Source organism: Cyprinodon tularosa, unplaced genomic scaffold (assembly GCF_016077235.1).
Source record: "Cyprinodon tularosa strain WSP-4 unplaced genomic scaffold, ASM1607723v1 ctg1333, whole genome shotgun sequence".
In the NCBI taxonomy this organism is placed as follows: domain Eukaryota; kingdom Metazoa; phylum Chordata; class Actinopteri; order Cyprinodontiformes; family Cyprinodontidae; genus Cyprinodon; species Cyprinodon tularosa.
Genome location: NW_024038152.1, coordinates 61,845 through 76,638, shown reverse-complemented (window position 1 = coordinate 76,638; position 14,794 = coordinate 61,845). Strand labels below are relative to the sequence as shown.

Below are 14,794 nucleotides of genomic sequence, written 5' to 3'. Positions count from 1 at the left end.
GTTTTAGGTGTTTTAAAGGATTGTTTCCCTTTAAATGACTTGTTTTTTTAAACCTGTTCTTTATTCTTGAAGGTGAAGTTACCAATGCCCTAAAAAAGCTCAATGCCATTCCAACAATTATACAAAAGCTCTCACCTGAAGGTAGGTTATTATGATTACCAAATATTTACTTAATTTTTGTGAACATAATTTAAATATAAACAGAGGATTTTCTTACATGTAAAAAAACACAACTAACACCAAAAAACCCCTTCTATTCTCCAGAGGGCGTGGTTGTCCATGAGTTTGCAACACTGTGCCTTGCCTCTCTCTCAGTGGATTCCACTTGCCAAGACCAGATCTACAACAACAATGGTATACCACCTATAATCAAACTCCTAACCAGCCCGGACCCAGATGTTACAAAGAACTCACTAGAGATCATCTTCAACCTAGTTCAGGTGACTCAGAGCCATATGCTTAAAATTGCAGGACTTCTGCTGCAGTAAGCATTTTCATTTTGAAGTTCAGTGACATTTAAAACACAACTAAACACGTAACTGTTATGTTTTTCATCCCCCTTGTAACCCTTGTGATTTGGGTGAATGAAGGAAAACAAAAGCCTCCAGGCGGTCCATGAGTTAGGTGGCCTCCCCTCTCTTCTGGAGCTGCTTAAATCAAACTTTCCTGTCATCCAGCATTTGGCTTTAAAGACGCTGAAATGTGTCACAGTTGATAAGGTTGCACAACAAACATTTAGGAAGGAGCAGGGATTAGAGAAGCTCATGAATCTTCTCGACAATAAGGTGAGTATAAAGTACTTTGAGAAGTATTCACACAGCTTAAACTATTCTGCTTTTATTCATTTAAAACCTCAATGTATTATATTATGAGAAAAAGACAGACCAACACAAAATAGTGCACTTTTCTCACATAAAAGAAATAAATTTTACATGTATGTCAACAACTAAGAAAAGTTGGAGCGTGTATTTTCATTCATCCTTCACCAAACCCATACCTTCAACAATAGTTGTCAGAACTATTGTTTGTGCCTTGTGTCACTGTTTATTGCCTGCCTTTTCTTTATTTTATATCTCTAAAAGGATTTTACCGACCTACATGCTGAGGCCTTACATGTTGTAGCAAACTGTTTGAATGATCATAAGACTCTTCAGCTGATCCATGACAACTGGGGCCTTGTAAGGCTGATGGACTTTGTGAAGACGCCCAACACACCTATAATCCAATCCATTGCTTTAAAATGCCTCAGCAAGGCAGCTCTGAGCTGTAAGGACATTGAAAAACATTGTTTAAACAATTCTATTTATGTCATCTGCAGCATGTTTAAGGAAAGTTATAACACATTTATGGTAGCTTCTGATTTATTTTGTTGATGCTTGCCTGGCCGTCTGGGGACATGGTGTGGACAGCTGAATGCCACAAAATTCTCCATGAGAAGGATGTAGAGAGTACGTTAGTAGAGCTTCTGTCTGTGGTTGACGACAGTGTGAGAGCTGCTGCCTGTCAGGCTATGGCTGCAATGAGCGTACACACAACCAGCAAAGACAACTTCAGAGACTTGGGTAAGCAAGACAAATAGAGATGTTTTGTCACTGGAGCATAACAGCAGTGGAATAAACAGTGACGCTGGTGTGTTTCAGGTGGTCTCCCTCTTGTGGTGCAACAGGTGAGTAGTGAGAACTTGGAGCTAAGAGAGGCAGCGACCCAGGCTCTCTCAAGACTGACACGTAGCAACACCCCCAATGCACTGTGAGTCACAAACTTCTTTTATACTTAGACAACTTTTATTGTCATTTTGTATACACTTCAAAACCTTTTAATTAATGTCATTAAGCAAGGACAAGGTTGCACACATTTTGTCTCAGGCTCTTAGTAGACCACAATTCTGTTCTTGAAAAACTAATGCTACATTCACACCGCAAGCAGCAGGATCAGCAAACACGCATGTGCTGCTTCATTTTTGATGCTTGTACAAGTTTAATTTTGTCACGCGGGTATAACTGTAGCTGCGTTGTCGAAAAGTGGGTCTGATGCGCGTTGGGCGGAGCTACTCTATCCTTTCTTTGCCTGTAACAACTATCTTTGCTGTGATCAGTGGCTAAAAATTAGTTTTAATATGTTTTTAAGTGAGAAAGTCCACCTTAAAACTTCACCTTTGCAGTCAGTTCATCCAGATTACGAGCCTGCCTAAATGTTATTTCGCTGTCGGAGCCGCTCAGACCTCTGCTATAATCTGTGATGCTGCGTTTGTTCCCCCTCTCCTGATTCTAGCTCATTTTACTTTTCCCAATTGGGCTGAGCGTAGTCGACCTTCAACATGGATGGCTCCCACTGCCGCATGGATTATGGGGCAAAAGATCGACACAACCTGTGCCCTACCTGACATGGATGTGAGCACCTTGTGGAGGCACTGTCTGAGAATCTCTACATGAACTTTAGTTTTATACCCCATGAAGTGAGGGTGGCTCGGTTATTCCAGTTATGTCCCCAGGATGGCTCTGACCCTCCGACCGCTGGGCAGGTGGCTCCCCCCAGGCGTTCAAATCTCTGTGGTGGGACCGCAGTCTCGTTGCCCCCCCTCTCGCAGGAAACTGGCCAAAATTGACCAGGGCCTGGCCTCAAAGGTGGGGCAGTTGTTGGCAGTTAGGAAAAATTAAATCCTTATTGAAGACAGTCTAATGGCTTACTTCCAGTGGCTGGGCTCTCTTCCCCACCAATAACTGATCTGATTGTGGAGGACGTCTTATCTCCGGCTGCTACTGCTTCTAATTTTAGAGATGAGGAGGAGGCAGAGTCCTCTCAAGCCTGCGGTTGGAGAGGCCAGTGACAGTTCCATGCGGGATGTCATGTCTATGACTCTGAAGCAGCTGCAGCTGGAACTCCGACAAGCAGAGGTAGCTGACTCTGAGAGTGCATTTTCTAGGTGCAGATGGGCTCCTACTCCCTTTTCTTTATCTGCATCAGAGTAATACCTGTGGGAGTTGCACTCCTGTCGGCGGGACCTGAGAGCATTGTCATCTCTGTCCTCAGACAGTCGGGTGTTTTCTGCCATGCACAAGTCAGTGAAGGCCAGCCTGGACCGTATGGCAGAACCCACTGTTGTTTCATTGATTGTGTCACCGTATTGGTAGCCCCATTCTGGGCAGCAAGGCCGTGGTTCCCACTCCTTTGAAGTCTGTGTCGTAGTACTCCATGGCATCTTCCAACAAGGAGGGATCTGCAGTCTCAGTTGGGGGGACAGATATGGCACCCCAACCCTCAACGTCTCCAGCAGTGGGCATGGGCCCTGGGAGGCTGACTTGGGGTTCAGACCCTTTCAGACGCACCATATTGAGTGCTCGGGCGCCCTCCATTCAGCTGCAATATGATAACAGATGGCGTCTCTTTTCTCATTGGTCCTCTGCCTGCAATGAGAATCCCGTTTCCTGCTTGGTGCCCACTATTCTGGGGTTCCTCCAGTTTCTGCTTAATAAGGGCTGATCTCCTTTCACTCTTAAGGTGTATGTTAATGCCGTCACTATCTGTCAACGACCGTACAGTGGGGCCCCATGATCTGGGCTCTCTTTTTCTCATAGGTTGCACCCGCTGCTGGCTCCATGAGAGCGTCTTTGGGACCTACCTTTGGTTCTTGCAGCTCTGTGCCACCCTTCATTTAAGCCTTTGGCACAGGCAGACCTGTAGTTTTCCTGCAAGACTGCTTTTCTGTAGGTTCGTCTTGGCTAAGAGGTTCAGCAAGCTACATGCTTACTCTGTCAGCGGTAGCTGTATCAGGTGGGCTCCAGATGACTCCGGTGTTACCCTGTGGCCTAATACTGCATTTGTACCCAACGTGTTGTTTCCTTTTCACAATAATCAGCCATTGCAGTGTTGTGATTTTATGTTCAATTCTATTCCCAGCCAGCTGGGAATTTATATTTCTGATACTTTAAGATGTTTATTGCCCTCCCCGGGAGGGGTGGTAACATATCTTATTTAATCAGATATTATTTCAGCTGTTATATACTGTTTATGACACACCGTCATACTAACTGTGTGTTAGAACAATAGATGAAAGAGTGATTCGAGCACTAATCATGGTCAAACAGTAATTCTGCACATACATGGAATAAATTCACCACATTTTCTGTTCAAAATATAAGAGTTTATTAACAACAATCATTTAGCTCCAAGTCAAACATGATTCAGTTTATCACTCTCAACTAAAACTAGTAAAACTCAACTAAACTAAACTACTATGTGCAAAGAGGAAGGGAAGCATGGTTGAAAAACCATATCATAGTTTAAGATGGATTTTGTTTTTGAAACCAAAGTTTATCTGGAAGTACCATCTCTCTTAATAAGAGACATGCCATCTACTAACGTGGTATCTTCTAGCGCGGTGTATGAAGCAGGGGGCCATGAGGTCCTCATCCAGCAGCTGAGCGGAAACTCTGCAAGGACAGTGGCCAACTCTACTGCCACTCTTTGTAACATGGCAGAACAGGAGATGATCCGGTCCAGTATTCTATCTCATGGAGGCATAGAGGCTCTGGTTGAAGCCTTAAAGTCCAAAGATACAGAGGCTCTTGTAAACACTGCCCTGTGTGTGGCAATGCTGGCCTCCGACAAAGATGCAAAGGAAAAGGTTTGTCTATTGCATGATCACAGCTTCGATCCTATTTATTTATATTAAGACAGAAAATAGAATGACCGAATGTCTGGAGTTTTCATCTAACAACCAAGCACATTATCTTGAAAAAGTACTCATACCAACAGCCAAAGGGTCAGTCGTAACTCTAGAGGTGTTTTACTGACTCAATGTTCATGTAGTAGATAGGACAACTATTATTACAAAATTCATAAAGGACACACATCTAGTCTCTGTGGATAGGTACCCAGAAGGAAGCCATTGCTGAAATCAAGTGCTTTTTGCTGTTTGCTCTGAGTCTTATTCCAGAAATACCAAACAGAAGAAGATATTCCTGTAACATGAGAAAAAAGTAGAGATTTTCCTTCAAATTAAATGCTACCTATAGTGGAAAACTACCAATTCTATAACCCTGAAAATCTAATCCCCAGATATTGTAGTGACTGCATCAACCTTTAAGGCTGCTTTTCTTCATTCGAGATAACAGAGCTGGTCAGGCCTTATTTGGATAATCAAAATGTAAAGATTCAGCTCTAAGGTCACCTTTCAACTGCGCAATGACCCTAAACATAAGCTGCAGTGAAATTATTTAGATTAAATCACATTCATATGTGAGAGAATTTCAGTCAAAGTCAAAAACTAAATTCAAATGAGAACTTACTGTTCTCTCACTCCCCGTCCAATTTAACAAAGATGTATAATAGTCCTTTTATTTCACAATGACCACGCTTTGTGTTACATATGAGTATGTATCAAGGTTTGGTGGTTAAAAGGTAACAGTATGTAGAACAGTTATAGGATCGGACTGGTTTTTACAATTACTGTATGTAAAACAAGTAAGAAATAATGAAAAACAATCTCATTTGACATGTTTATATTTATATCCTGTGTCAAAATTACCTGAAAAGTTACCCTTTTCTTTTTTCTTTCTCCCAAATAGCTTGAAAAAGCTGGAGGTCTTCAGGCGCTCGTCACTCTGCTAAATTCCAACGACAAGGATCTGCTGCAAAATGCATGCTTTGCAGTGAATGTTTGTGCTGGGGACACTTCTTGTGCAGTGAAGCTGTGTAGACTTGGGTAAAACACTGAGATAAATATAAAGCAATCAACTGCAGTGATAATATAAGATATTTATGTGTTAAGGTGCAGTAAGAGGAAGCCATTGTCTGATCACAGTACAACTTGATTGTTATAACTGTAGTTTTTCAAGATGGTGGCACAGAACAATTTATTAATCTTATGATTTTGCTCAGTGTTTGTTAGTTCATTCTTGGGGACATGCATGATCATTCTTTAGAGCATGTCTTCCTCTGTGTCTCAGGGCTTTGGAGATACTTCAGGAAATCAACCAGTCTGTGAAGCTTAGAACCAATTTCAGCAAGTGGGCCATGAGCAGCCTGCTGAACTCCAACTTGCCTGTTAAATACAGCCTGATGGGACATTTGGCCTCCACTGACATTATTACAAGTGGCTTCTATGATGCTGGGAAGGTTTGTTTACAAAAACACAGAAGATGTGAGAATCAAGAACACTAAAGACAAGGAGCATTTCTTTATTGTCTCATTAATGCCAAGAACCATCAAAAACAAGCAAGAATGAGGATTCTAGGTCTCATGTTAATGAAAATATTCCATATAAACTAAATCAACTTTAAGAGAGTCTAACAGTCCTTACTCTCAAAGAGTTGGACGAAATGGTAAACAATGATATCGTTCACACAAGGTAAAGATGAAGAATGATGGTCAAGTCTTTAATCTAAAAATATTGTTAGACTTAAAAATCTTCTTTTAAAAGTCATTTGTTTGTTTTTTCTAGCTCGCTTTGAAAACTGGGTGAATGGACAAAGTTCTAAGTTACAAACACCAATGTTCTCACAGAACTAGTGCACTGTATGTCTTAGCCTCTAAAAAAGATAGAAGATGTGATGATAAGGAAAGGTTGCTGCCAATGAAATTGTCATCCAGTTGTTTTGGGTTAAAGCTTTATATATTTCACCACCTTGTTCCGGTTGATTTTCAAGGCATCAAGAGCCGCTGGTTGCAAAAGACTTGATGCTGTCCATGTAAAATGCATCAAACCGTTTTATCGACCACAACATCCATCCAGTCAAAGACAAAGGGCTGTAACTAGGACAGTCTGCTCTAAATAGTCATTATAATAATTGTGTTTTTTTAGTTATTTAATCACCTACAGACATCATCCTTTTTTCCTGTCACTCATTTCAATACCAGAAAAAAACCTGCATAGATTTAAGAAAAAAGAGCAAATCGGTGAAGACTAATGTGTAAAAGTTTTTATAGGCCACGTCCCAAAACGATTACTGCCAGACATGTCTATCAAGTATTTGTCTGAAAACTCAAACAAAGGTTTAAGATCGCACAAAGCACTAACCATGCACCGATTTGAGAAAAGTGGATGTTTCCTGTCATGTGAAATAAGATCTAAAACTAACATAAAATTCCTTTCAAGAAAAGAACATCAAACAAACATAGTAGTGGCAGAGTGATGATCCTGGGATGCTTTGCTTCCTCGGGATTTACATGCTGTAACTGATGGAACCATGAATTCTCTCTAGCAAATTATTTAGAGGAAGAACATCTGGACATCAGTCTGGGATACAAAGCTCAAATGCACTTTAGATTAGGATAATTAAATGAAGACACCATGAAGTCTGAAGTAAAAAAAAAAACAAGCAGTTAAGGTCAGGCTTGGATATCATATCAGAACACTTTTTTTCTACTTGCTTTTCTGAGAAGCAAAAATACCAGGAAAAAAAAATAAAAAAAAAATAAAAAATATATATATATATGTATATATATATATATATATATAGTTTGTTTGCTGCATCTTTAAAAAAGGACAAAGCATTACCTTAACATCTTTTATGCATTTCTTCCTCTGTTTCCCACAGGCCAGTTTGGCCCACAAAGTTCTGACTTTGGAGGAGCTGTCCATGCAGCCAGTGAACCTGCAGCGGGCTGTTATTGTTATCAACATCGCAGCAGAGTATGAATCTTAAATTTTTTTTTTTATCTTCGCTCTTATAGTTTTGCACGGTATAGTCCTGTCAAAGCAGGGATAAAAGCCCCATTTACGCTACCCCTGTAAAACCAATCCATGCCAAGTTCAGGACGAGCTCGGATCAGTTAACTGTGCCAAGCTCGGTTCCTTGCTACCGTTTACACATCACAGTAGCACTATTCCTCACCTCCTAGTGACGATCTGCGGTACTTCTGCTCTCTAGAGGGAATCAAGCAAATCAACATTGCAGCGCCTGTAACATTCAGGAAGTTTGGCTAACATTGTGATATTTAGTTGTTGCGGATAGTTAGGCGAAGAAGGCAGCCTTTGGTGACCTTACTTGCCAGAGTTGGGTTTTGGGAAGTGGATACGACAAACAATAGTCTAATCAGGGCTTACAGACGCAGGAAACAACGACAGACGTTGAGTTTCATCACACTGCTAAGCAGAATCATCAATGGAAATTGTGTGGCATGGTAGGGAAGCTAGTATTCTTATGAATGTCTGATATTTCATGATTATGGGGGGTGACTGTAAGGAGATGACGTGGTCTGCTCATGTGCTCTTTGTTATCTGGGGACTGAGCCAGAACTGAACCATTCCGAGCCCTACGGATTAACTAGTATCAGTTTAGCGCAGTTTACTTGTGTCTGGCACGGTCTGGTTCAGTTTTGTGTGCCATTTACACTAAACAGTTATCTCGGTTACTGTGCTCAGACCGATCTTGGCACGGTTTCAAAAAGGTAGTTTAAATGGGACCTCAGATTAAAGAGTGTAATGAGTAATTTAAAAATTTATGAGTGTAATAAGGGCAGCTTAGATACAAAAGTTACAGTAAACTTGTTCCTGGGCCCTGTCCTGCGTTGTGACCAATGACCTGACAACATACATTTAACAATCCAGAATACCCTCATCCCATTGGTGGAGCCAAGTGTTGCTCACGGAGAAGATAGCGGGAGACATTAGAGCAGTATGGGGGATGAATGGAGTAATTTAAACGCTGACGCTGCTTTTGGGGGCAATGCACCTTCACATAGCGATGCTCCTTCTCCTCCGAAAAAAAAAGGATTCAGAACAATAGGGAGGAATGGGAAAAAACAAATACCTGGGTGGAAAAAGTCTGTGATAATGAATATAAAGCACATTGCAAATATGCATCTAATTCAATGCAGATTTGAGTCAGATAGTTAAAAAAATAATTTCACACACAAAGAGGGGCTAAAAAGAATCACCATGCAAGGAGGGGTGAAGGCAATCAGGTCAGCTGGCACGCACAAGAGGTGTCCCTAATTGTCACCCTCTCCCTGGCTGCTCCAATCCAATCCTTCACTTTCCCCCTCTAGTTCTTTTTTTTCTCTTCCGCTCACCTCCAGAGTGCCCCACCATTGTAAGCTGACTGCGTGATTTTTCCCACTTTGAAGATGCCAAACTCTCAGAGCTCTTAGACCAAAAAACTAACACAAAATCAACGGTATTCTCTTTAGAGCCTATAAAAATGCACTACAGGATATCAGGACTCATGAATTATGTGTTTAGAAAAACACAGTTAAAAGTAATCTACCTTAATGACTCAATGCAATCAGTTGGGTTTTCTAAGATAGAAACGTTTAAACTGGCTATATGATTAAATTGACTTGTCTGTAAAGAGCCTTAAGTTTATGCATTGTGAATTGGGCTGTAGAAATCAACTAAATTATATCAGATTGAACTGATTGTTTCCCTGTACAGAAAGAAAAAGAAGGAAGACAAAAATAAAAGACCTCCAACAGCGAAACAACAGAAGATGGTGGAGGATGTTTCCCTAGAAATGCTTATCAAAGAAGCCCAAGACTCCATCCTTCCACTGAAAGATGAGGAAGAGCAGTATGCTGCCCTGGCCAGGTACGGCATTTATTATGTTGTTAAAAAATGTTAAAGGGAAACAGCTGTTCCAACGCTTACAGTTCTGAATTCTCCCGAGTGGTCCCCGACTTTACACGAGTGAATAAAGTGAATGTGATTGGTCGATTATCAAGGGGGCAGGATCGTTGTGGCAGGAGGTTCGAAAGCAAGTATGACTATAGCCGGTTTGTCGGAAGCATCTTGCTAACCAGTTAGCATCTTAGTGCTAGTAGGTTCCCAATGAGAAATTCCATTGGGACCAAGTAGCAATAAATTGGTGACTTAGAAACGACACTGTCAAGGAACGCTATGGACAGAGGAAACATGCAAGAGGAGGAGAGTTTAGTGTCAGAGGTCGTGGATGAGTCTATTCGGTCATACATTTTTTATTTAGAGGAGCAAAGCGGGATGAAGATGTTGTGAAAAAGGACGCCAGGGCGGCAGAAGCTTGGTTTGGTGTAGAAGGCTTACAGCCGTACATGTTTGAGCCCTTGCCTCGCAATTTGCCTAGCTCTACGCCTGCAGAAGACACAGACGTCCATCCCTGTGAACACTGGGATGGAACTCAATGGTAAAGTAGATGATTCTTATTTCAACCCTTTGCGTATATTAGCTGCGACATAAGAATCAAGATGCTATGACCGAAAAAATATGAGTGACAGATGACCTTTGATATATGATTGGACAAATTTAGGTGTACAAGCTGACATATAACTAACTGGCCTGCATAAGATAACAAGAAAAAAAAACAGATTTTAAGACAGGATTTTTCTTTAAATATAAATTTTCTAAATTTTGGGACAATATGATCTGATAAAGAGTAAAATTATATACATGTTTACGCCAGAATGATTTGACATTTAAATATGATTTCCCTACAACTTTAAATAACCCAAGGATACCAAAGAATCCTATTGGAAACGGAGACAGGGTGTTTTTAAAAACTCCAACAAATTGGAGTTCAAGAATGCAGATTACAAGAAAAACATGTAGATCTGAAAGGTGTAACAGCAGCACTTTTTGGACGTCAGTTAACATTTTTCTACAGGTTGGTGAGTGAGGCCATGGGTGGAGCAGTGGCCAAGGAGAGTCTGCACCAATTTGGGTGGACGCTGCATCACAGTGAGCTCAAGTTTCAGCTCAAGTCTAACATTATTCCCATCGGTTTGATAAGAAAGGGGATCTACCTCCACAGAGCCCTTCTTTTCAAGGTACTTTCCACAGAGTTCATTTTTTCTTCTTCATTATATCATTTCCTTTCACCAAGTATTGTCTAGAATTTAAGTCCAACTTTTTTTGTGTTTTTTCACCGTTTCTCACGTTAAACCCATCAACATCATTGAATTTCCTTTGGATTTTTATGTGATGGACTCACACAAAAGGATTTGCATCACAGCATTTGAACGTTTTACGGTAGCGTTATCACAGTCCAGAACCGTTTCTCAATTCACAAGAATGCGTCTCGTGTCCTCGCCAACTATGTTCTTGAGAAGAACCCAGGAAAGTGTGGACTCTGGGAGAACAGGAGAACACACAATAAATAAATATGGCTAAATGGGAACAGAAGCGTACTCTTGACGTCACCACACACTCAGCTCGTCTGGATCTGCATTTCACCTCCTGGTATTAATAGTCTCTACATAATAATTTTTTTTCTATTTAGTGGGGGAATAATAATAACCACAGTCAGATAGACTCAAATCAAAATAACATTTTGCCAGATAGTACAAAAAAATCGCCATCAGAGCCAGCAGTACTTCAAACACGGCTATGCAGAGAGAGGGCTGCTGTAGACGGGCTAACGTTAGCCCTGGTTGCCGTTACCATCAGAGGTTCGCTGTTTGCCGTGGTCCTCTCAACTTCTGAATTTTTTTTTTATTACACATTAAATCAGTAAATTGGCCATATAGCGAGTATGTATAAGTATAATTTATCATGTTCTCTCCCCAATGATCTTAAAACGTACTTTTATTGAACAACGGCAACAGAAAAGAGAACTTTTAACTTAATACTCTGCAGCCGTAGTGCATGCTGGGACAGCTCCTTCTCAAGAACGGACAAAGCTGCTCTGATGCATGCTGGGTAAAAAGGGACGGGCGAGAACAACATCCAACATTCTTGGGTCTGCTGTTTTTGTGAATTGAAGCATTACTAGGGCTGAGGTTGATGACGTTTCACGAGAACACGAGCACATGGAACCCACATATTGAGAAACAGCCGAGGACTAACAACAAATGAAAGACAGAGTTACCAGATGCTCTCTTTTCAAGCATTGATCTTATTAGCAAAGATGTATCCAACTCTTTCATTTCTAAGATGTGTGAACATTGGGCTCACACTCCAAAAGTCTAGCGGCTGTAACTGCAGCAAAAACGTGCTTCTATTATTTTATTAAATTCATTATTTTGTGTGATTTGTTGTATGTATATATATATATATATATATATATATATATATATATATATATATATATATATTAGGGCTGTCAGTTTTAAAGCGTTATTAACGTGTTAACTGCTTTAGACTATAACGCCGACATTTTTTTTAACGCACGTTAATCGCGCATCAAAACAAGCGCACCGTTCGCTTGTGTTTTTCGTTTTTCCGCAGCGCTCACTGTACTGTTTGTTTTACCCTCTGCGCTTTCCGTAGTTTCAGGAACGCTAAGTTTTGGGAGAGACCGCAGCATAACAGACCCGTGCTTTGAATGAGCAAAAATGGCCAGCAGACAAGGTATCCTGAATGATAAGTTTCATTTTAAAGTTATACCAGAAGGCTGTCTTGATAAAACCTGAGTCCTATGTCTATGTTGTCCAGAAGAAACGAGCGTCTCACTGGCTTAGTGCCAACAAGACAAAGAAATAAATTAAAAGTCATGTGGAATGCACTGCTGCTGCAATTCCTGTTCAGACCAAAGGAATATTAAAGCATTTTGAAAATGTTCTACATGTAAAATGTTATGTTGTTGAGATGACTGCAAAGCCCAGTTATTGTAAATTCGTTTGATTTATTTATTATTTTGTGAGTAACTTCATTTTATTTGAATTAAGTCTGAATTTCATAACGGAATGTGCAGTTTATTTTAACAGTACATCTTTATTTTTGTCCTATGTTTGAGAAAAAAATTAATTTTATGGAGTACTTTGAAGTACTTTTTACTGTTCTGTAGTTTTGTAATTTTTTTTTACAATTTTTGAATAATTATTGGCCAGAATTTAAACCAGGATATTTTTATTCTAGTTTTTTAAAAGTGCTTTAAAAAAATAATAATTAAAAAAACTTATTGTATAAGCAAGTTTTTTTTACATTATTGCACATTTGCATTTTTTAAAATGCCCAAATAAAATAAATAAAATAAAAAGATAAAATATGCGATTAATTTGCGATTAATCTTGAGTTAACTGTTGATATTATGCGATTAATCGCGATTAAAATTTTTAATTGTTTGAGAGCACTAATATATATATATATATATATATATATATATATATATATATATATATATATATATATATATATATATATATATATATATATATAAAATGGATGGATGGATGGATGGATGTATGGATGGATGGATGGATGGATGGATGGATGGATGGATGGATGGATGGATGGATGGATGGATGGATGGATGGATGGATGGATGGATGGATGGATGGATATCTGGAGCGTGTAACAAAAGTAATTTCCCTCTGGGATTATTAAAGTCTGTCTGATTCTGATTCTGATCTTCTACAGTATTGCTGGTTGGTGGTTTTAATGAAATTCCAATAAAATACATTAAAGTTTGTAGCTGTAACATGAGTTTTGAAAACTTTTGTAAGGCACTGCATGGGCGGGTTGTAAAAAGGGGCCAACCAGTGTCCCTGTAGAAATGGTTCTGCCCCCTGTCCCAAAGACGTAACACACAATAAATATATGATAGAAAATATTTATGATATGCACTGGAAGAGAAACCCCAACTGATAAGTCCCTCAGACTAGTTTTCTTTTTTTTGTTCAGTTAATTTTACTGATGAATAAAAAGCTTCAGTCATATTGAGATAGAATTGCAGGTTATAAAGATATCAGAGATGTGGCCCTTAAGTTCACTTAACATAATATAAAGATGAGCTTTTGTCCTGTTTTTTTTTTATTGTTTTTTTTAAATATTCTTTTATTTGTTGGCTGCATGAAAAAACATTGGCCCCACCCTGGCCCCCCTGGTAAATTTGCTCTAGAACCGCCACTGAGGCACCAGATTAACATCCTAACTGGTCTCATCTTAATCTTTTCAGTGTCTTTCCGATTGCATGGAAATGAGCTGTACTCTTGTTCGTGGTGAATACAACCGGGCCTGGAATGAAGTGATTCTTTTTAGTAAGGACTCTTCGTTTCCAAGGCCACCGCCACGCCGCTACATAGTGGACCTGATGCATCAACCTGGAACCTTACTGCCAGTCGATACACCTGCTGCTGTGAAGTATCAGACTATATAGTTCAATGTAAATACAAACAGTTCTGTTTTACTTACTTTTTCAAAATTGAATGAACTACAGAACCTAATCTTAAAATAAACAAGTTACACCTACTTGTGTCTATTTATTTATTTATATTTATTTTGGCATGTAGTAGTCACTGGGATGTATCTTTTTAATTACAGCAAATAACCAAAAAACAATAAAATAGCCCTTAGAGTGCAGGTCTGCAGCTGGACTCTCTTGAAGAAAGGGAAGACTTTCTCCACCATTTGTGCTTATATCAATGACTTTTGTTAAACATGACTTCTGTTCATACTTAAATATGCTTTTTTGTTTCTTTTTGTACACTTTCTAAGTAACATTCCTCCTCGGATTAGAACCGGGTGATCAATCAGGTGATTAAACTCCTCCTCAGACTTTTTTCTCCTTTAGTTTTAAAGGTAGAAGAAGATAAAGTGCTTGGATTAAATGTTTACTGTAACAGATGCATCTCCAGCTAACCCAGAGGTTTTTTACAATAGGTGTAAAATTCATGTTCTAAGTTAGAAATACGCAGCAAATCCAGATATCCAGAAGGTTTACAGTGAGGTGTAGCATAAGTTAATGGTTCAGTTTTTACATACCATAAACTCTGAGGTTGATAAACAGACCCTGCTTAATTCCAGTTGTAGTACTAATGAGGCACAAGTATCTGCCCTCATCCTGAATCTTCACCGCCCTAAGATTAAGTGAGAAGTTCTGCTTTGAAGCAGGTCCTTAAACAGGGAGGTTCTGCCAACCACAGTTTTAGTATAAAAGCATCT

The 14,794-nt window shown here is 39.6% G+C and overlaps 1 protein-coding gene across 1 annotated transcript; it reads left to right on the top strand.

Moving 5' to 3' along the window:
• Nucleotides 1–72: 72 nt before the first annotated feature.
• LOC119778454 (armadillo repeat-containing protein 3-like) lies at nt 73–14,794 on the top strand (the record flags this gene model as incomplete). The annotated part of the gene is made up of 13 exons (XM_038277668.1): nt 73–141; nt 265–440; nt 591–785; nt 1,083–1,266; nt 1,410–1,562; nt 1,641–1,749; nt 4,375–4,624; nt 5,568–5,704; nt 5,949–6,117; nt 7,539–7,633; nt 9,377–9,529; nt 10,578–10,740; nt 13,809–14,794. Coding segments are annotated over 13 exons (2,054 nt in total), but the record flags the coding sequence as incomplete, so codon positions are not given.